This window comes from Rana temporaria, chromosome 13 (genome assembly GCF_905171775.1).
Source record: "Rana temporaria chromosome 13, aRanTem1.1, whole genome shotgun sequence".
NCBI classification, from domain to species: domain Eukaryota; kingdom Metazoa; phylum Chordata; class Amphibia; order Anura; family Ranidae; genus Rana; species Rana temporaria.
In genome coordinates this window covers 26,083,462-26,107,141 of record NC_053501.1, presented here as the reverse complement: position 1 = coordinate 26,107,141, position 23,680 = coordinate 26,083,462, and the positions used below count along the sequence as shown (strand labels likewise).

The 23,680-nt window shown below is 44.5% G+C and overlaps 1 protein-coding gene across 3 annotated transcripts in view; it reads left to right on the top strand.

Moving 5' to 3' along the window:
- TXNDC16 (thioredoxin domain containing 16) overlaps nucleotides 1-18,126 on the top strand; it is a 108,420-nt gene extending 90,294 nt beyond the window's left edge. For all 3 annotated transcript variants that reach the window (XM_040333837.1, XM_040333836.1, XM_040333835.1), the window contains 4 exons: nucleotides 6,985-7,123; nucleotides 13,020-13,180; nucleotides 16,277-16,467; nucleotides 17,727-18,126. In XM_040333837.1, coding sequence (XP_040189771.1) covers nucleotides 6,985-7,123; nucleotides 13,020-13,180; nucleotides 16,277-16,467; nucleotides 17,727-17,980 — 745 coding nt within the window. In that variant the 3' untranslated portion in view covers nucleotides 17,981-18,126. The remainder of the gene's footprint in view (nucleotides 1-6,984; nucleotides 7,124-13,019; nucleotides 13,181-16,276; nucleotides 16,468-17,726) is intronic.
- The last annotated feature ends 5,554 nt before the right edge of the window (nucleotides 18,127-23,680 follow it).

The following is a 23,680-nucleotide window of genomic DNA, read 5'->3' as shown; positions in this document are numbered from 1 at the left end:
GCTTCAAAATGGAGTTCCACATTAAGTGAATAGTTTTGCAAATATTTATTCTTTCCTGCTGCTTGATTGTGGAAAAATAATGTTGATGGTAACTGAGTCAGTTCTGGCAAAGATTAGACGGCAGCTTCCCCTGTGACCACACCATATGACTTTCCCTGCTTCCTCCCTCTACAAATTAGGATCTAATTTAGGAGTCTGGTTCCTCTGAATTGCTGGCTTTCCAGACCTGCAGCCTCCCATGTGGAATAATAGAATGAACGCTATGGATTATATAGACTTTCCCAGCAATGGAAATGAGGATGATAGTGACAGATAATTTCCCTTTTTGTGACGGCAGAGGGAATGTTTTGAAGCCTAGAAACTGGGAATAAATGATTGTGTGACAGCAGCCGGCTATATTGTGTTTCCAGGGAACAGTGAACGCTAATTTACTTATACATTACCACGGTACACCCAGTTAGAGTGTATTTTCTCCTCTAGGCACTTTGACATTCATTTTGTAAATATCAGATGTCACTGACATTTGTATAAACATAATATTGTAGGTGATTAAAGGGGTTGTAAACTCTCAGGGCTAGATTCAGCAAGAATTTACGCTGGCGTATCTATAGATACGCCGCGTAAATTCAAAGCTGCGCCGGCGTATCTTCTTTCTGTATTCAGAAAGCAAGATACGCCGAAATTAGGCTAAGATCCGACTGGCGTAAGTCTCTTACGCCGTCGTATCTTAGGGTGCATATTTACGCTGGCCGCTAGGTGGCGCTTCCGTCGTTTTCGGCGTAGAATATGCAAATGACCTAGATACGCCGATTCACAAACGTACGTGCGCCCGGCGGAATTTTTTACGTCGTTTGCGTAAGGCTTTTTCCGGCGTAACGTTGCTCCTGCTATATGAGGAGCAACCAATGTTAAGTATGGATGTCGTTCCCGCGTCAAATTTTGATTTTTTACGTCGTTTGCGGAAGTCGTTCGCGAATAGGGCTGGACCTAATTTACGTTCACATGTCGAAAGCAATGACGATTTGTGGCGGAATTTAGAGCATGCGCACTGGGATCTTTTCACGAACGGCGCATGCGCCATTCGTAAAAAACGTAAAATACGCGGGGTCAACAATAATTTAAATAAAACACGCCCACATCATCCCCATTTGAATTAGGCGGGCTTACGCCAGCCCACATACGTTACGCCGCCGTAACTTAGGGCGCAAGTTCTTTATGAATACGGAACTACCTGAACCCGTTCTTTCCAGCGACGGGGACGAGCACACCAGCTCCAGCCAGTGTCACGGGTCCTCATTGGATAGATTGATAGCAACAGGAGCCATTGGCTCCCGGTGCTGTCAATAAAATCCAATGACGCGGGCCGGGTCCTGCTGTCTGTTTCAACGGCCGCAGCCCGCATGAGCACCCCTGTTCCGTCAATTTTTCCAACCCATCAGAAACTCCAACCACGTCACTTCTGGTTTCTTTAAAACCTTAGTAATTGGAGATTTTGATGAATTGCTGTTTGGACACAACACCGACAACCGAATAGAGTACAGTACAGGAAGATTGAGCTGTTTTGACAGCACAGTGGTTAACAAGGACAACGTTGTCGCCGCCTTGGAGGTGGCCATTTTGTTGGCTAGTATCAGAGCGGAGTAAGAACCTCCGCTCATATTATCCTGATTTTGGCTAAATGCTGAGATCAGGGGAGACGGAGACAAGGGGCTGCTGCATCTGCACAAAGCGGCACAGGATCTTTAGTAGGGGGTTCTCTCCTCCTCACTTCTACCAACTGCTTAGATAGGGGGAGGAGAGAAGAGCCTCTCTACATGAAATGGCTTGGTGGGCCAGATTCAGCTTGCAGGCCTTGTATTTGACTAATGTGGCTTAGTGAATGAGGGAAGTTATTCTGACTTCAATCCTTTAATCAGGTGAAAAAAATCTTTATTTTTTCTTTATTTTACAAAATTGTACCTGTTGTAATTTTGCTAACACGGTGCACGCCATCTTACAATAGTGCATTGCAGTGCACTACAACACAAATGCGTTGTGGAGGTGGGTTGTGACTATGACATCACAGCACACCAACACTTATCCATATCTGTTACCAAAACACAATGGTGTGAACTGGCCCGCAGGCCGGGTTCACACTATATTACACGACAGTAGTACGACTTTCATCCTACTTTGCTCTGCGACATCAGTCCTACATTGATCCTACATTGGTCCTACATCCATCCGACTTTCATGAACAGGATACTACTTTGATTTCGACTTTGTGATAGTCTGACTTGTTCTTTGACCAATCAAAACAATCCCAGAGTGAGATAAATTCCTTTTACTGCTGCTGTAATCACCAAATCGGATGTCAAAAGTCGGATGGTTAGGACAAGGATCCTACTTTGATCCGACTTTAATGATATTCAATGGGCTGAAGTAGGATCAAAGTTGGACCAAAGTAGTACAGGGAGCATTTTCAAAGTCGGACCGACTTGTGTCAGACCAGTTAAAGCGGATCTCCCACGCCAATTTTTTTTTTTCTTAATGCCTAGTTAAACGGTTAATGCCCCTAATTTGAATAAAGTGATTGATGAGCGCAAAATAGTGGTATAATAAAATAAGGTGGCAGTGAAACGTCCAATTAGAGAAAATAACACTAATAAAATATGATCTCCAAAGTGATACAAAAGTGTAACGAATAGTGCCAAGTAGGCACAATGGATCTACAAAATCCAATGTGTAAATGATACAAATAATGAAAAAATAATAAAAAATGTGAAAAAAACCAATTGTGACAACAGTTCATATGTGACAGTTCATGAATCACAGGAGTGAATGACAATTCCAAACGGTGACTGTGTATCCAAGCAGAGTGATGAGAAAATCCACATGCGCAGCTGAGCTCACAATGTGCTTACCTCACACACATGCAATGACAGCATGGTATCTCCACAGATGAAATCCGACACGAGAAACGAATCCTCCTCACCTCTCCTATAGTGACACAGGTCTGTGAATGGTAGAGACGGCGTCCTTCTAGTTATGTCTGCAACTCCGGACTTCACCAAAATGGAGGATCCGTATGCAAGTGCACTTAGAATGGTCCCAAAATAAACGGAAAGAATCTCCAATAGTGAAGTATGTAAAAGCGATTTAATGTCATCCACAAAATAAAATATCAGGAGGTTCAGCTAAACAGAGCCTGAACCAAAACAGACAGCGAGAACGGCTGTGTGATCGGGTAGGTGCGTCACTTCCGGTCACGTCTTTCGATGCCTTACGCGTTGCGTCACGTCACGTGACTTCATCAGATGAAGGCATCGAAAGACGTGACCGGAAGTGACGCACCTACCCGATCACACAGCCGTTCTCGCTGTCTGTTTTGGTTCAGGCTCTGTTTAGCTGAACCTCCTGATATTTTATTTTGTGGATGACATTAAATCGCTTTTACATACTTCACTATTGGAGATTCTTTCCGTTTATTTTGGGACCATTCTAAGTGCACTTGCATACGGATCCTCCATTTTGGTGAAGTCCGGAGTTGCAGACATAACTAGAAGGACGCCGTCTCTACCATTCACAGACCTGTGTCACTATAGGAGAGGTGAGGAGGATTCGTTTCTCGTGTCGGATTTCATCTGTGGAGATACCATGCTGTCATTGCATGTGTGTGAGGTGAGCACATTGTGAGCTCAGCTGCGCATGTGGATTTTCTCATCACTCTGCTTGGATACACAGTCACCGTTTGGAATTGTCATTCACTCCTGTGATTCATGAACTGTCACATATGAACTGTTGTCACAATTGGTTTTTTTCACATTTTTTATTATTTTTTCATTATTTGTATCATTTACACATTGGATTTTGTAGATCCATTGTGCCTACTTGGCACTATTCGTTACACTTTTGTATCACTTTGGAGATCATATTTTATTAGTGTTATTTTCTCTAATTGGACGTTTCACTGCCACCTTATTTTATTATACCACTATTTTGCGCTCATCAATCACTTTATTCATATTATTCATTTGTTGTTATTGCAATTTTAGATTTGAGCAGCATTAAGTTTATTGTATCATTTTTAGTACTTCATTTTCCACCCTGCACATTTGGGCACTGCTAGCGCTTTAGTTTCCCCTTTACATTTACCCAATGCCCCTAATTTGCTGAACTCACGTTTTCTGTCTCCCGCGGGCCGCTCCACTGCCATCCTGTGTTAAATGTAAACTTATATTCCTCCTTCCGTTTTGGTTCCATTTTAACTGTGGGCATAAGCCCACAGGCCTGCACTTCCTTCTTCCGGTGGATGCTGATGTCCCAGCATCCACCGCTCGATCTCGCGCATGCGCATGCGCACGAGCAACGGCTTTCGAAATCGCGCGAGATGAACACAGTGAACACAGGGAGCTATGGAGAGAAGCTCCCAGAGCGCACTGCATCTAACAGGAAGTGATGCAATGCCCGAAAAACTCCCGCATACATGCAGACCGGAAGGTACAGTAATGTACAGGTACTGTACACATTTAGCTAAAAAAAATAACCGTTTTTAGCATAACAGATAGCGCCAATGTTATTAAGCAAATGATGCAATTAGGGTGGAGATCCGCTTTAAGACGGCTCCCATAGGAAAACATTGATTTTCACACATCATGCGACATGAGCTCCCAATGTCGGAGCGTTTGTCGGACAGGTGTGAACCCAGCCTCAGTGAAAATTCCCTGTGCAATATGAACATATGTCATTCCTTTAGTGAATCAACCCAATTTGCCGGTTAAAGGAAAGATCAAACAGCTTTGGTTCAGCTGGAGAAAGGGAGAGCCCCGGGGGTCACCACTGCAGGGACCCAAACCAAACGCACAAACAGAGCCGCACTTCTCACCACCAGTATTCTTGGTATTTTCCCGGAGCAGTTTGTCTTTTGCACACATATTTTCCATCATCTGTTTTTTTCTTCTCTCTACATCTGTAGGAAGATATTTATGTATGTCATTGGGGACTTTTGCCTACTGTAATCCTGTAAATCAGTTTCAAGGATTTCATGTGCCAAGGTCTAACATTTCCCAACATATACATCTGTATCCCCTGGAAATCTGTGCATGTCTTATATCAGGACGTATAGAGACGGACTCAGGATATCTTGTAAAGCTTGGAACATTTCGCTCTCTGCACATTATGACACTTACATTACATTGGAGGAGGAAGCAGATGTTTTATATTGCCCAATATTCACACAGGATAAAAGAGACTTTTGCCTACTATAACCCTGTAAATCAGCTTCCAGGATTTGGCATGCCAAATTAGGAATTCAATTAGGAGTTTCCAACATTTACATCTGCATCTCCAGCTCAAAATCTGTGCATGTCTCATATCAGCACATATAGAGATGGACTCAAGGGGCCAGATTCACAAAAGAGATACGACGGCGTATCTACTGATACGCCGTCGTATCTCTGTTTCTAACTATACGACTGATTCATAGAATCAGTTACGCATAGCTAGCCCTAAGATCCGACAGGTGTAATTGAATTCTAGGCCGGCCGCTAGGTGGCGAGGCCATTGCGGCCGGCGTAGAATATGCAAATGAAGACTTATGGCGATCCCCGAACGTCCCGTCGATCTAAATCTACGGGTTACGCCGCGTAAAACTAGGGCTGAGCCCTAGTTCTCCTAAGCCATGTTAAGTATGGCCGTCGTTCCCGCGTCGAAATTTAAACATCCACGTCATTTGCGTAAGACGTCCGTGAATGGCGCTGGACGCCATTTACGTTAACGTCTAAGCAAATGACATCGGTGCGACGTCAGTTAGCGCAATGCACGTCGGGTAATTTACCCGACGGAGCATGCGCAGTACGTCCGGCGCGGGAGCGCGCCTAATTTAAATGGGACTCGCTCCATTCTATTTGGCCCGCCTTGCGCCGGACAGATTTAAGTTACACCGCTGCAAATTTCCAGGTAAGTGCTTTGTGGATCGGGCACTAACTTGGACAATTTGTGGCAGTGTAACTTAAATGGGAAAAGTTAAGTTACGCCCGCTATTTGTGGATCTGGCCCATGGTACCTAGGAAAGCTTGGGACTTTTTCCTTTATGTATATTCTTACACAATATATGTGAGGAAGCAGATGTTTTATGTTTGACAATAGGCACAAGATGCATTTGTTTTTGTAAGTAATGGGTAGTATAGGGAATTTGCTGACTTAAAGGGGTTGTAAAGGCAGAAGTCTTTTTTATCTTAATGCATTATATGCTTTAAGATAAAAAAAAAAACGTCTGTGTGTAGCAGCCCCCAAAGCACCCCCTAATAACTTACCTGAGCTCCTTCTCTCTCCAGCGATGTCCACAAGTGTTTAATCCGTCTGGGACACTCCTCCGGATTGGCTGAGATACAGCAACGACACCATTGGCTCTCGTTGTCAATCAAAGTCAGTCAGCCAATCAGTGGAGAGGGATGCGGGGCCAGGTCAGGGCTCCATGTCTGAACAGATACACTGCTGGCTGAGAGTCAGGACGCCCACTAACACACAGCTCCTTTCTCTACCTGCAACGTAGAGAGCATCCTGACTCTCCTGTAGTCCAAGTGAGGGAGCGAGCACGACACTCCACACCAGTGAGAAAGCCTTGCATTACTGTGTGGAGTTACAGACAGAAGAACAGGAAGTGAGGATTTCTCAGAAGAAATAAGGACATTTAAAAGCAAAATGGAAGGATGAGGTAAGTGAAGGAGGACTGCACTAAGGTAAAGGAAGTTATTTAGGGGGAAAAACGGTACCTTTACAACCCCTTAAATAAACTGGATTTTTCCTTTCTTTTCTAACCTGGAGAGCGTGATACCAGGAAAAATCTGATTGATTGCTATAGACCTTGATATATTTTTTTACCAGATGCTTTTGAGAAATGAGGCCTGAAGTTTTCAATTTGGTTTTGGTTTGAAATCTAGGCAAAGCTTGAAATATAACAGCCAAGAGATTTCCATTTTGCTTAGAACTCGTTCTTTCTTTCAGGGCAGAGAAGTATGGCGTCCACCCCCCAGCTGTCCTCTTCTCCAGACAAGGTGTTCAGAAAGTCTATGCCGTGTCTCTTCTCAACACTCCTCGCAGTCAGGTTCTTCCACTCCTAAGACGGGGATTACTCGGAGAGTTTGTGAGTGATAATCGTTTCATATGATCATAATGCTCTGAGCTCAAAGATAAGTGCAAGTTCTATAAATACATGGGCCTCTCGTTGGGGTAAAGTATGTGATGTATATACTGTACACACAAACACACACAAAGGGTTCACAAATGGATCCAAAGCATATGGTTTTCTTTAACAATTGCTGGAGGAATGCAGGCGTTTCTACCGCCATGTTATATAATTCCATATGAATACCTCTTTCTTCTACTGCTTTTTTTATTTGGGATAGATTAACTCAATTTCTAAGTGTACTTCATCTCTAATACTTGACTGAGGGCATTTTGTATGTTTGTGATCAGAGAGGTTCCAGTTAGATGGCTTTGTCGACCATTTTAACAACCTTGAAATAATTTTAGGTCTGCGGGGACCCCTGCTAATAATTACTGGGTCGGATTCAGATACCTGGGCCATATTCTCAAACAAGTTACGCCGGTGTATCTACTGATACACCGGCGTAAATCGAATTTCCCGCCGGCGTATCACTGTTTTGTATTCACAAAACAAGATACGCCGGATTTAGGCTAGGATCCAACTAGTGTAAGTCACTTACACTGTCGGATCTTAAATGTAATTCGCCGCCGGCCGCTAGGTGGCGTTTACGTTCAGGTCTCATTTGTTTATGCAAAGGAGCCTGATACGCCGATTCCCGAACGAAATCGCGGCGCGTAACCGTCGCTAACGTCGTTTGTGTAAGCGTAAGGTTACCCCTGCTATATGAGGGGTAACCTTACGCCAGTCCCACGTATGCCATGTTAAGTATGGCGTTGGGTCCGCGTTGTCTTTTCCCGTCGGGTACGACGTTTTACTAAGTCGTTCTTGAATACGACTTTACGTCAATGACGCACACGTCGGCGTCATTGGCGTTTTCCGTCGAGAACTGGAGCATGCGCACTGGGCTATTTTAAGCCCGGCGCATGCGCAGTTCGAACGGCACGGGGGCGCGCTTAATTTAAATACAAGCCGCCCCCTTGGAATTACGCGGGGATACGCCGAGCCAATTACACTACGCCGCCCCAAACTATGGAGCAAGTGTTTGGGGAATACAGCACTTGCTCCTGTAAGTTGGGGCGGCGTAGTGTAAATGGCTTACGCGGCGCCGCCGCTGGAACTACGTGAATCTGGGCCCCTGAGCGTATTTCTCCGGCCGGCGTAACGTATCTTAGATACGTTACGCCGCTGTAACTTTGGGCGCAAGTTCCGTTTTCAGAAAGAACTTGCGCCCTAAGTTACGGCGGCTTAACGTATGTGGGCCGGCGTAAGCCTGCCTAATTCAAATGGGGATGTTGGGGGCGTGTTTTATATAAATTTGCTTTGCCCCCGCGTATTTTACATTTTTTTTTAACGGCACATGCACCGTTCGTGAAAACATCCCAGTGCGCATGCTCGAAAATCGGCCGCAAAACGTCATTGCTTTCGACGTGAACGTAAATTACGTCCAGCCCTATTCGCGAACGAATTTCAAAACTCGGCGCGGGAACGACGGCCATACTTTACATTAGCTACGCCTCATATAGCAGGGGTAACTATACGTCGAAAAAAGCCTAACGTAAACTTACATCCAGCCCTATTCGCGAACGACTTACGCAAACATCGTAAAATTTCAAAACTCGGCGCGGGAACGACAGCCATACTTTACATTAGCTACGCCTCATATAGCAGGGGTAACTATACGGCGAAAAAAGCCTAACGTAAACGACGTAAAAAATTGCGCCGGCCGAACGTACGTTTCTGAATCGCCGTATCTACCTAATTAGCATATTCCTTGCGTAAACATACGGAAGCGCCACCTAGCGGCCAGCCTGAAAATGCAGCCTAAGATACGACGGTGTAAGACACTTACACCTGTCGGATCTTAGGGATATCTATGCGTAACTGATTCTCTGAATCAGGCGCATAGATACGACAGCCCACACTCAGAGATACGACGGCGTATTAGGGGATACGCCGTCGTATCTCTTTTCTGAATCTGGCCCACTGTATTTAACCTTAAGGGTATAGTCGTGTGGTGGTTGGTGGAAAGAATGCTCCTTACATTGGTGGTATGGTTCTTATTGTACAGGTCTGTTAGACGCATGCCTCCCTTAAAGGATAACTAATGGTTCAGTTTAAAAAAAATAATAAAATAACAAACATGTCATACTGACCTCCTCTGTGCAGTTGGTTTTGCACAGAGTGGCCCCGATCCTCCTCTTCTGGGGTCCCTCAGCAGCGCTCCTGATTCTTCCTCTTCTCGAGTGCAACATCGGAGAAGCGCTCTCTTATAGGGCACTAGTGCAGGCGCGCTCCCGTGTCCTGCTGACACAGACAGCAGGACTCGGCTCCACCCCCCAGCTCCTGCATCATTGGATTTGATTGACAGCAGTGGGAGCCATTGTCTGCGCTGCCATCAATCTATCAATCAAATACCACCAAAATAAATTTCTATTTGTGGGAAAAAAAGGACGCCAATTTTGTTTGGGAGCCACGTCGCACGGCCGCGCAATTGTCAGTTAAAACAATGCAGTGCCAAATCGCAAAAACTGGCCAGGTCCTTTAGCTGCCTAAAGGTCTGGGTCTTAAGTGGTTAAGGAGATATCAAATGCAATCATAAATATGACCATATTCATCATTAAGCCCTGGTTCACACTGGGTACGATTTGGAACGATTTGAGATGCGATTTGACATGTCAAATCGCATCTCAAATCGGCGGCAATTGTCGGCAATGGCACTGTCCTAATCAGTGCGACGCCGCATCTGCGATTTCAAAAAGTAGTTCCTGTACTACTTTTTGCGATTTCGGGCCGCGATTTACATTAAATTGCGGCCGAAATCACGCCAAAATCTCGGCCGCGAAATCGCGGTAAAATCGCGCATTTTACCGCGATTTTCAATTCGCAGCAGTGTGAACCTAGGCTAAAGTTGTTTTTTATATTGAGTAAACTCCAAATTAATGCTGACTCCATATTATTGATCTCTTCCAGGAAGATATCTACCACTTATTTTGTAATTTCTGCACCTGTTACAAGTAGTAATTTGGTTGCCTCACTAATGATGAGCAAATTTAAGATAAGATGAATGTCTGGGTGGTGTGTAGAGATATATACAAAGTAAACACTATTCCGGGTGCACTTAACAGGCAGAACATTGCCAATTGTTTCATTACAGCAGATAATTGTGGTCTGCTAATTCTCAGGAGCATATCTCTCTTACAAATGTACCATCCTTTTTTCAGATTTGTCACAAGTCAGGCGAGCTTATAGTGCTTTTTCTGTTTCACACTGGGCTTTTTTACACTTGCAGTTGGAAGGGCAGTAAAAAAAGGCATTTGGGCTGCATTTTTATGGCTCCACAGCCAACAAAGGTAGCTGGATAGAGGTGTATACATGCTGCAGCCATGTAAAAAAAAAAACAGCAGCAGCAGTGTGTCGGTTCACACTAGGGCGACACGACTTCCAGCACAACTTTCAGAAGCAACTCCAACACGACTTGAACATGAACCACAGGGCGATCTGGGGAGATTTACAACACAACTTGAAGTCGTCTCCAGGACAGGAGACTTTCTAGTGGCCAATCAAACAACAATCAGCTCTGGGAGAGGGAGGGGGAGGGAGGGGTTTGCCTGAGAAATGTATGTTATCTTCCTGGAAAGTCGCTTCACTTAAGACAAGGATCAGACTTGGAGGCGACTTCCATTGAAATCAATGGGTACAAATCGCCTACAAGTCGGATTGAAGTAGTATAGGAACCTTTTCTGAAGTCGGATCGCCTTGAGTCGTGTGTATTAACACCGCTCCCATTCACTTCCATTGTTTTTCTCTACAGCGCGACTTGGGACAACTTGAGGCGACATGAAGTCGGATCGCAAGTCGCCCCAGTGTGAACCGACTAACAATCAACAGATTGCAAAGATTTCAGACTGAGAGCCGGTTCACACTGGGGTGACTTGCGATCCGACTTCATGTCGCCTCAAGTCGTCCCAAGTCGCGCTGTAGAGAAAAACAATGGAAGTGAATGGGAGCGACACGACTCAAGGTGATCCGACTTCAGAAAAGGTTCCTGTACTACTTCAATCCGACTTGTAGGAGATTTGTACCCATTGATTTCAATGGAAATCGCCTCAGAAGTCGGATCACTGTCTCATCTGAAGCGACTTTCCAGGAAGATAATATACATTTCTCAGGCAAACCTCTCCTGCCCCCCTCCCTCCCCCTCCCTCTCCCAGAGCTGATTGTTGTTTGATTGGCCACTGGAAAGTCTCCTGTCCTGGAGACGACTTCAAGTCGTGTTGTAAATCGCCCCAGATCGCCCTGTGGTTCATTCTCAAGTCGTGTCGGAGTCTCCTCTGAAAGTCGCGCTGGAAGTCGTGTCGCCCTAGTGTGAACAGACTCTGATTGTTATGTTTACCACAGAGTTTTAGTAAGCAAAAATACAGCATTTATGAATCCAAGGAAATTGGTAATTACTGCGTGACACTACTTAAAGCAGAGCTAAGCTCTGCAATACTTATGCAAGAGTGCAGTCATCTCAGCACACAGGCACTGTGCTGGAATATAAACTGAGCTGTGTTTACACAGCTAGTGTACATTTCAAAGCAGACTACAAACAGGAAGGTGCGTTTCTTTTATTGCAGAAGAGATATTGCATGTCTCTTCTGCAGTAAACAGCCCGCCTGCTCAGTTTCTGAAAGTTTGAGTCCTCCACCCCTCTGCCGCCTCCCACCTTTCTTGGAGGTCCCTTGGCATACTTTTTTTCAGATGAATTTAGCCCAGTCTGGTGATGTCACTGGCCCTCTTGACAGAATAGCATTCCCCTGTGAGCTCACAGGAAGTCGCCTAATTGATGCTGGGCATCAGTAAAGTGATACTAAACAGACACTGTTAAATTGATATTGTCCCTTCTATTTCTGTATGTGGGAGATGGCACTTTAGATATTTTAATTTAGGAAAAATGTAGAATTTTTTTTTTAATCTATATACAGCTGTCACATGACCCAGATCGCCTCCAGCCTGTCTACAGGAAAGCATGAGCAGAAGGAGCTTCTAGTCCTCTGCTGCTAGTCCAAGAAACAAAACAGAGTAACAGAGTAACACAAATAAATAAATAATATAAATAGATTGTTTAACCACTTAAGCCCCGGACCTTTAGGCAGCTAAATGCCCAGGCCAGGTTTTGCGATTCGGCACTGCGTCGCTTTAACAGACAATTGCGCGGTCGTGCGACGTGGCTCTCAAACAAAATTGACGTCCTTTTTTTCCCCACAAATAGAGCTTTCCTTTGGTGGTATTTGATCACCTCTGCGGTTTTTATTTTTTGCGCTATAAACAAAAATAGAGCGACAATTTTGAAAAAAAAAACAATATTTTTTACTTTTTGCTAGGGAACTCAGGTAAGTGTTAGGGGGGCTGCTGCACACAGAAGGCGTTTTTTTCTTAATGCATAGAATGCATCAACATAAAAAAAAACTTCTGCCTTTCCAACCACTTTAAGGTAAATTAAGGGAGAACTTCTTGACTAGCACAGTTTATTAGCTCACTGATTTGCCTGAAATTACACTGTAAATTGATCCTGTGCCAAACTTTCTTTGAGAAAGAATAATTGTTGTAAGAACCGTAGTCCCCTTTGAAGCCACATGAATTACATATGATGCTAAATTTGTTTGATGGAAACTGTAACAAAAAAAAAATGTATTTTCCAAACAGGATAGATTGCATATTAAAATAAGTGTTCTCATTGTTTTTACAGCTTCTTGTACGTACAACTTCCCGTGGTTTGCTTAATTTATGTTTTCTAGAGGTTCAGTCCAAACAAACTTTAATTTCAAAGGATGTGAAACTTCTTCCAGGTTTGCCAATAGTAAATCTGCTTTATATCCTTGTCCCACAGCCAGAGGTCAGGGTGGAGACCCTGCCATCCCTTCTCCAGAGCCAGAGAGCCCTTCTTATCCTCTTCTCAGAAGGCCCTCTCCATCACGGCCATGAGAAACACATTCTGAGCCTGGTGCGGGGGAAATACTTGGAGCCATATTTGGCTTGTTGGTTAAATCTGTAAGTACCAATCGGGTAATGTGCCCATTAATGTACAATGTTGACATTATGGAACTAACATGAGAATGTTTCCATTACTTTGTGTCTATCTGAAATGAACAGTCACCTTTCCATGCTCAGTACATAGCGGAAGGGTGTAACGGGAATGTACTGTATAGTATTGTGGAATATATTTGCATTTTTTTTATAGGTTAATTAGAAATATTGAAATATTTATTTCCAGTCAAAGGTGGAGCTATAGGCTCCTTTACACATTTACCAGGTTAATTGTAAATTCTTTGATTTAGCCTTTACCAGATTCTGATGGTATAAGGTGATATTGTGGAGTGACTTGTAAAGATGACATCAGTTGTTACCCATGATCCTCACTTTTGCCAGCCAGCAGAGGAAGTCTAATTTTAGAGCAGAGGCGGCAAACACAAGGCCCGCGGGCCAAATCCGGCCCTCCAGGCCATTTCATGTGGCCCTCGCACCTCCAGCCCTCCTCCATTCCTACTCTAGACCCTTACTTTCTGTTTTCAAGAAATGCATCCACTTTCTTCCCAGCAGCAGCATAAGAAAAGGGGGTGCACTGTGATGTAAGGGAGAGTGGGGGACTCAACTTCTGATGGTGGGGGAGCTATTGACATCTAATGTAAGGGGAAGGGATGTGCTGGACATCTAATATTACAGATACAACCGGCCCTTTTGAGGGCAATCATAATGCTGATGCGGCCCACGATGAAATTGAGTTTGACACCCCTGTTTTAGAGGGTTTGTAAACCTTCAATTTTGTATTTATTTTTTTTAATAAAAGATAACAAACATGAATATACTTACCTGCTCTGTCCAATAAATTCCTCTTCTTCTGGGGTCCTTGCCGAAGCTTCAGGCCATGCCTCTTCATCGGGTTCCACAGGAAGCCGCTTTTTCTAGGCTCACCCGTGCGGGCTAGGTCCCAAATTCCGCTGCTGCGTCTATTGACACAGACAGTGGGTCTCAGCCCCGTCCCCCGCTTCCGTGTCACAGGTTTTAATTGACAGCAGTGGGAGCCAATGGCTCCTGCTGCTATCAATTTGTCCAATGAGGAGAGAGACAGCGGCTCCTGCACATCACTGGATGGATTCAGGCTCAGGTAAGAAAAAGGGGGGGGGGGTCTGGGCGGGAGCTGCACACAGGTTTTTCCCCTTAATGCAAGGTGAAAAACCTCATGGCTTTACAACCACTTTATAGCTTCATACACACTACGGCCTCGTACACACGACCGTTTTCCTCGACAGAATTCATCAAGAAACTTGGTGGCAGAGCTTTTTTGCCGAGGAAAACGGTCGTGTGTATGGTTTTTAATCGAGAAAACTGTTGAGGAACTCGATGAGAAAAAAAGAGAACAAGCTCTCTTTTTCCTCGGCGGGAGTCTCAATTTCCTCGTCGCGTTCCTCGTGGGGCTGTTTTTTGACGAGAAACACGTTCGTGTGTATGCTTAGAAACCGCGCATGCTCAGAATAAAGTATGAGACGGGAGCACACCTTCGGTAAAAGTAGCGTTTGTAATGGAGATAGCACATTCGTCGCGCTGTAACGTCGCGACTGAAAAGTGCAAATCGTTTACTTAACACGCAGTAACATGAGATTAGCAAAAGCAGCCCCAAGGGTTGTGCGAGTGGAATCGAACTTGCCCTGCCGTCGTACATGTTGTACGTCACCGCGTTTGAGAACGACGAGATTTTGTCTTGACAGTGTGTACGCAAAGCAAGCTTGTCAAGTTTCTCAACAAGCCTAACAAGGAACTTGTCGAGGAAAACGTTGTTTCATTTACGACGAGTTCCTCGGTCGTGTGTACGAGGCCTACTAGGTTTTTTTTGTCCAACCCAGCGGGTTGAATGAAAAGAAACTGACAGCTCAATCCGATGTTAGTAAAGCGATCTCCCCTGCTGTGCTATTGTGTTCTGACAGGAAGGCATCCCCCGCCAGAACACTCCAGTCAGCACTCTCAGCCATTGGCTCAGAGTGCTGATCGGGGTCGGTTGGCAGACCTTTTTCAGTCATGACCCTTTTTCACCAAAGCCGGCCAAATGGCTGGCTTCTGACGGACCGTCTATTGTACACATGGGACGAATGTCGGACAGTTTCTATTGAAGCAGCCGATGTCTCCCGACATTCCGCCTAGCTGTACTAGGCTTAAGTGTTACAGAAAAGATAAAAAGGTGAACTAACACTCTAGATCAGTGATGGCGAACCTTGGCACCCCAGATGTTTTGGAACTACATTTCCCATGATGCTCATGCACTCTGCAGTGTAGGTGAGCATCATGGGAAATGTAGTTCCAAAACATCTGGGGTGCCAAGGTTTGCCATCACTGCTCTAGATCCTCTCCATTGGAGAGGGCCTCCATCTAGGTGTAGAGGTTTATTAAAAAGATTTAAAAAAGACAAAAATGCACTCACTAGATAAAAGTGGATCAAGGTTTGTCATAAACCTATATAGACCTCCATAGGATCCCCGTGAGCTTGCAAAGCTCGGTAGGCAAGTGGCTTGCTGAAGCAGCGTGAGGCCGGAAAGCTGTTGGGGTGTGAGTACAGCTGTCAGGCATCAGGTTGGAATACTGTATAGGCAGCAGCGGTTTCCAGGGGTAACAAGATGGCTGTGGCTCCTCTCTTGGCTTTTTATATATATATATATATATATATTAAAGGAAGCCTGTCATATGGAGAAACATCCAATATGTACATTTCTGTTATAAATAAAACCTGTATCCTTATGAGATGACAAGAGACTGATGTGCTTACATGTGCAAAACTAGCACCTTTCTTTGTAGGAGAGCAGAAAATAATTTTGGCAAGGCTGACAACACCACTTGGGATTTCAGTGCAGCGCAGCACATTTTCTTTTCATATAATGTATCTTTAGAGGCACTGTGTTGTCAGCTCAGACAGGAAGTTAAGAGCTCACTAGATTCTCTCTGTATCTTTCAGTACATACTTTTATAAAACATGCAAATGTGCGCATATTAGAGATCTGTGGTCAGGTACACATTTTGAATATGCAGCAAATGCACTTTAATACTGTCAGTGTGTACATTACATAAAAGTGCGAGTCAGTTCTATTATATATTTTGCAGCAAGGAAACTCCTGTGGCATATGAGATGCTGAAGAAATACTTTGGCCTGATCCCACACCTACCAGTGCTTGTCCTGGTTACTTTTGGCACCCAAGGACAAGTGTTTGCACTCCCGGCAGATCAGCCTATCACTGAAGTTAATATTTTATATTGGCTAGAAATGGTAAAGGCTGGAGAGGAAGCCCCAATCTGTAAGTATTTAATGGAGCTTGTTTGCATGATAGTAGGAACCTTTTTTTTTTTTTATCAAACCACCCATTTACTGCAAACTAAAGATGCAAGTCTTTCACCAGAGCATTATCCTATTGAATGAATGTCTCTCCAAAGTAAGATAAGTGACCTCTTAGGCCGGGTACACACGGACAAACATGTATGGTGAAAGCGGTCCGTCGGACCGTTTTCACCATACATGTCTGCCAGAGGGCTTCTGTACGATGGTTGTACACACCATCGTACAGAAGTCCGCGCGTAAACAATACGCGGGGCGTGTCCGCGGTGTCGCCGCGTCGATGACGCGGTGTCGCCGCGACAATGACGCGGCGACGTGGGCGGCCCGCCTTTAAAATGCTTCCACGCATGCGTCGAAGTCATTCGACGCATGCGAGGCACGGCGGGCGGCTGGACATGTACGGTAGGTCTGTACTGACGACCGTACATGTCCGAGCGGGCTGAATTCCAGCGGGCTGTTTTAAAACAAGTCCAGGAATATTTGTCTGCTGGGAAAAGGCCCGGCGGGCAAATGTTTGCTGGAATTCGGCCCGCTCGCGCCCACACACGACCAAACATGTCTGCTGAAACTGGCCTGCGGGCCAGTTTCAGCAGACATGTTTGCTCGTGAGTATGGGGCCTTAGACAAGTATTATTGTAACAAGTGGATGATTTCTTCTTTATTCCCGGTTGAATGACAACTCATTATTTTGTTTTTTCTATACTTTCATTTCCAAATAAAGAGGGTAAAGAGAGAAACAAACAATAAAAACTTGACAGGAGTTTCAACCCTCATCACTCTATCCAAAAACAAAATAAAAAATTGGCTTTAGATACACTTTAAATGATACTGTAGTGAATATAATAAACTATTATTATTATAATAAAGGATTTATATAGCGCCAAAAGTTTGCACAGAGCTTTACAATATAAAGAGATTCCATACTGTTATACAGCCTGGAAAACCCCTTCAATTCACTAGAGAGCAAAGTTGAAGTCACTTTTAATAGTGACTCCCTTTGTGATTCATTGTACAAAGGTCGGGGTCACTGATTCATCTAGCTGTGTTGTGCTGTTAGTTCATCACACACCCATACTTCCTGTTATCTGATATAAGTTCTTATAGTGAATAATGTCTGCTAGTGGTTATGTCTTGCATTCTTTTTCAGCCTTAACTGAATCCACAAATGTTTTGACTGCACATTCCAGAACAATTAGATTTTTTATATTGTTGTGCTTTCAGATTCCTTATCTAATGAAGACTGGGGTCCTCCACTCCCAGACTACGATTTCCTTGCCATGATGGATGCCGCCGACCCCAGCTTTGCTGCTCAGAAGATTCGAATAAGCATGAAGCCCCGCAAACGTAAGAAGGCAGAACTGTCCATCGATGACGAAGGTGCAGACGCCAAACGTCAGACGGGAAGAAGTTTGCGTGGAACCGTTCCAAAGTTTTTGGAGCATGAAAAGGTTTCTGAGCAGCACACGGAACTTTGAGTCTGACACACATTTAAAGTGGTCCTGTCCTGACAGCAAGACCTGCAATGGTCATTTTAAACTACTTAAGAGCCCAATGAATCTTTCAGTTTAAATTGGCTAAATACATTCCTTGCACATCAACACAAAAGGTGTGCAAAGTCTTACAGTTGGTTTCTTTATAAAAAATCCGTGGCCGAGATAGTAAAGCCTTTTCACTTCTAGTATGCTCTGCAGAGGTCCATCATGCTCCCTGCTAATTTAGACCTGTAAAGCCTCGTACACACGATAGGTTAACCAGAGGACAACGGTCTGAAGGACCGTTGTCCTAGGTTAACCGATGAAGCTGGCTGATGGTCCGTCACGCCTACACACCATAGGTTAAATAACCGATCGTGTCAGAACGCGGTGACGTAAAACACAACGACGTGATGAAAAAAACTAAGTTCAATGCTACCAATCCATAGGTTAATTTTAAAACAAGTTTTTTTTTTTAACCTATGGTTAAATAACCTATGGGGCCCACACACGATCGGTTTTGACCGATGAAAACGGTCCTTCAGACCGCTGTCCTCTGGTTGACCTATCGTGTGTACGAGGCTTAACTCTGCAACCAGCTAAGATCGCGCTCCCTGCCAATTGGAGAGAAATCTCGTAACAATGGAATCTGTTGACGGTTGGAGTTGGTTGTTATGGCATTGGGGATTTTTCTAACTCAGCAAGATATCTACCCATCCATTGTCATCCTAATTTCTGCAATATTGTTAAGCTTACACGGAAATTGAGGCCATTTCATAATGACCATAGAAGGTGTATGGAGCAAATATCTCTCAATCATATTTATGAACGATATAAGGAGACCAGTAAGTGGTTCCACCTTCCACTGCAAACCCACAATTAAAATATAAATTTTGGGTAGACTGTCCTTTTTAAACACTTTACCTTATATTAGTTGTATACTTATGACACGAATAGAGTATGGTACCCATACAGCCATTCCTAAACCTTTTACCGAGCATGAGCTGTGGATGCTGCGAGTTACTTTGCATTGGTTTAACCAAAAAACGTCATCCATTTCATCGGTTCTCATATTACTAAAAATGATACAAACACAACTCAATATTGTAGCTTCTAGATTTTCAGCTATAACAGTGTATTCTGGATTGTATCAATCTCATCATAAATATTGGACATTTCCTTAAAATCACAGTCTAAGTCTAATAATTTTAAATATGCTAATGTAGGAATATGGCTGTAAAATGTTACACTTTACATAATCCCCAAAATGACCACCGAACTTTAGAACCAGAATTACATTTCACTAGTGTATACATGAATAATTGTATTTTCATGGTCAACTCACTCAACTAATCTACTGTATCTATCTATTTATCTCTATCTCTCTCGCTTTTAATTACTAAATCTATCTAGTTTGGAATGTGTTAAAATTGGAGTTTTTACACTCTGTATCTTCCTCTTTCTATTTTAATCTCAATTTTATTTAGTATCTATCGATCTATTTCTCTTTCTCTCTCTTGATTGGTCTATTTCTATCTGGAACAGGGGTCTACAAACTTTTCAATATGGGGCCACATCATATATTTTACATAAATTCACAGACCAAAAAAGTAAACTTTTATAATTGAATGAATACATTTTACTTTATTTGAATCGGCATGATATGATTCAAAACAAAAGATAAAGAACTTCAGTAAAAGATTCTCCCCTTACATAAGGGTTCCCATCAGAGGCCCACCCCCTTTTAACGTATGGGTCCATATCAGAGCTTCGTGATCTGACTGAGAGTCCTGGAGCCGCAATTGTCAAGTATTACGCTATGGTAGCTCCATTTATTTTTATTTCTATGGGGACTTATTAACATTGAGTTCATGGTGAATGACATAAAAGCGGTGTAGGAGTGTTTGCTGTTTTTCATTGAGACCTAGAGCTGGGTAATCAGCCACATGCGGATACGATCTCCCTAAAGAGAGATCAAACCTGTCGGTAAGCTGCATTGATATCTCAGGTGGAGGATCTTTCATCTATCTTATTGCCACACTTTTTCTTTGGTGTTCATTGTTTGGAGTCACCGTGAATTTCTTTAAGAAGACCAGTCATCTCTTATGAAATATGTATTTCACCATTCTGTGAATTATTTGTTTTATTATTTATTTATTATTTCATCCATTTTTGCCAGTTTTCATTAACTGGGAATTAATCCTAGACAAGAAGTATTTTTTCAATTGTTTCACATTTCATTGATTTCTTGTACTCATCACTTATAAGTTTGGTGTTCATCATTGAGCGAACGTTTGTGGTGTACATGGTAGTTTTGATACTAGTATCATTGAGCACTAATCAATGCACATGTTAGCATTGATATATTCTAATTGCAGCGCAGCTTGTTTTTTTGTTTATAGATTCTGGTGTGTGTATCTCACATTAGAGTTGTAGCAGCATATTCATTTGCACTTTATTTCACATCTTTTGGGTTTACACAATTGTTCATTATTGTACACTCTTTGGGTGTCATAGACAGCGCAGTAATTCACCTTGTCCATATCAGATCTCCCTTATGTCAGGATCCCCAACAGAGTCCACGTTTAAGAGCCCTCCTTAACATCAGTCTCCCTTTACATCAGGGTCCCCATCACAGCCCACTTACAGTTCTTCATGTCCTCATCAGCGGGGGAAACCTGACCCTGTCTGTGGGCCAAATTCATTTTTTTTTGGGTGTTGCAGCGATACTGGTATCAATATTGGTGCCAATACTAAACATTTGCTCAAGTACTTGTACTTATGCAAAAGCTCCGATACTAAAACCCAACACCTTTTTTGCAATTCTATTGACTTCTGCTAAACGAAGTTAGAAGCCAGAATGAAATCGGAGGGCCAAATCGTACTGATCTGCGGCTGTGAAATTTTCTTGGAAGTAGCGCAATTTCAAAGCCGGACTAGTGTAAATCAGGGCTTACAGTTCTTCATAATTATAAAAAAACAGTAATCATTTTTTATTACTCTAAAAAAACTGTCACATGAAATTAAAAATAGGTATCGGTAATTGGTATCAGAGAAAAAGTATCTTGAGAAAAGGTAGCGGTAAAAACTGGTATCGGTGCATCCCTAATTCATGTAGACTTGGTCGGGGGGCGTGGTCTGGACATGCTGCTGTGAGGACGTGTCTGCCTTGAGCTCCGGCGCCGGCACAATCTTTAGCCCTTTTTTGCACCCCTAACTCCACCAGAAGCCAGAGCTAACTATGCGGAAGAAGACAGGCAAGTCTCTCCCCAAGGCTGGACCACAATCGGGCTCCATCAAGCGGTTTCTGGCCGCGGAGGCGATCGAGGGAGAAGACACTGATGGCCTAGGCCGCTCTCCACGAGGCTTGACTCCCGCCACAAGCTCCGCCTCCCGCCGCAAGTCGGATCGGACGCGCCATTCGTCTGCCTCTTCGGCCTGCTCAGACGGAGACGATAGCCCTTCCCGCCGCTCGGAGATCCGGGTGGATGACCTGCCTACCCGGACAGAGCTGACCTCGCTTTTCCAGAGCCTGGAGAGGACCATCAAAAAAGAACTCTCAGCGGTGCGGGCGGACCTATCACAGGTATTGGGTCGGGTGGAGGAGACTGAGCACAGGCTTGATCGTCACGCCTCGGCCATTAGGTCCCTGCAGGCTTCCACCCGGAGCCTTGCTATTGCCCACAGAATGGCTCTATATAAGATAGAAGACCAAGAGAACAGGAATAGGAGGAATAACATTCGTATCAGAGGCCTCCCGGAGGCGACGGGTGATGATGACCTCCTTCCCTCGGTTCGCGGCATCTTCAACGGCCTTTTGGGCCTAGCAGCAGACAACCCGCTTAAGATAGACAGGGTTCATAGGGCCCTTCGCCCCCGCGCTCTATCCACAGATACTCCCAGGGATGTCATCTGCCGTATCCACTACTTTGAGGAGAAGGAGCGTATCATGCGGAAGGCCCGCGAAATTCCCTCCCTGGACTTTGATGGAGCCATCCTGACCCTCTTCCCCGATTTGGCTAAAGAGACTCTAGACCGCCGCAGGGCTCTGCGACCGCTAACAGAGAAGCTCCGGGAGGCGTCCATTAACTACCGCTGGGGCTTCCCTGCTGCTCTCATCGCCAACAGAAACGGCAGAACGGCCGTTCTACGGTTCCCAGAAGACCTGGAGAAGTTTTGTGCTGACATCGACATCTCCCCGCCCGAGCTTCCAGGCTGGCAGGACACCATCCCTACCCTGCCGGGTTCCGCAGACCCGCACTGGCAGAAAGTTAGCCGTGGGAATCGTCGTTCAGCCACCCAGGGGGCCTCTCCCTCTGTAGGCTGATCTATGGTGATGTGGTCACCGTCTTGCTCCTTCATGGTTCATTGAACTTGAACCTCCTCTTGATGCTTCAACCAGTTGTTTTTTTTTTGTTTTTTTTTTTTTTTTTGGTTGGGTTTATTTTTCCCTGACATTGCCTTAAGCTTTATTTTATTTTTTATTTTTATGCGTTTTGCTGGCTTTGTTTCGGGTTTTTTTTTTTTTTTTTTTTTCTCTCCAGCTGAGACCCATGGTGAGGCCTCTCAGAAGATGCCTATCTCTCTGCTGCGACATAGCAGTCTGTTGCTTGATGACTCGTGTTAGTCTGACTTTTCTACTTTTTAGTACCACGCTGTCGGAACTTTAGATGGCGATCTATGATCGCAGGCGGGGATATAAGTCCTGTGATTGATATGTTCTGTTGGCTCTGCTTTTTCAATTTTTTTATTTTTATTTTTTTTATTTTTAAGGTGTTAGGTTTAACGTTTTATTTTATGGTGTGCCGGCGCTGGGGCGAATGGGCGGAGATTCTGGCGGAGTTGCTGCCTGACGCTCGTGTCCATGCGCCTCCTCCTATTGGGGTCCGGCGCTGCCCTGTCCCCCCATGCTGTCGCCTCTTCGGGGGCGGGTGGCGGGGGGGGGGCCGGGCTGCGTGCGTGACCCTTCATCGCACGGCAGATTTATGCGTGCGCATGCTCTCTCCCTATGTGGGTGTTCATGTCTTGATACATGGATGTTGTGTGTTCTTTTCTTACTAAACTTATGTTTTCTCTTTCTTTTTTTCCTCCCCCTCCCTGCCCCACCCTTCCACGTCGTCCTCCGGGGGGTCTTCCTCTGCCTCTGGTCAGCCCTGAGAAGTCCTGATTTTCAATTACTATGGCTAAGGTGAAGTTGCTCTCATTTAATGTGCGGGGACTGCATACTCCAGGTAAGAGACACCAATTGTATAGGGAACTGGCTCGCCTGCAGGGGGACATTGTTCTCTTGCAGGAGACTCATCTCACGTACACCACATCGGTGAAGCTTTACTCCCCGCAGTATCCTCTGTGGTACTATAGCCTCTCAGATGTTCGTGGCGCTAAGGGAGTAGCAATTGGGTTCTGTAGGGGTTCATCTTTCGTGTTAGAAACCATGATGAGTGATCCCACGGGCCGCTTCCTGTTCTTGAAAGGTAGCCTGGGTAATATGCCTTGCACGATTGCGACCATTTATGCTCCCAATCGTAGTCAGGTTTCTTTCATTTCCAACACCCTTAGGAAGTTGACAGACTTCGCCAGTGGTTGCATCCTACTGGCGGGGGATTTCAATGTCCCGATAGAGCCCTCGGTGGACACGTCGTTGGGGACCTCATGCATCTCGTGGAGGCGCCTAGCGTTCTTACGCAGACGGCTACATGAATC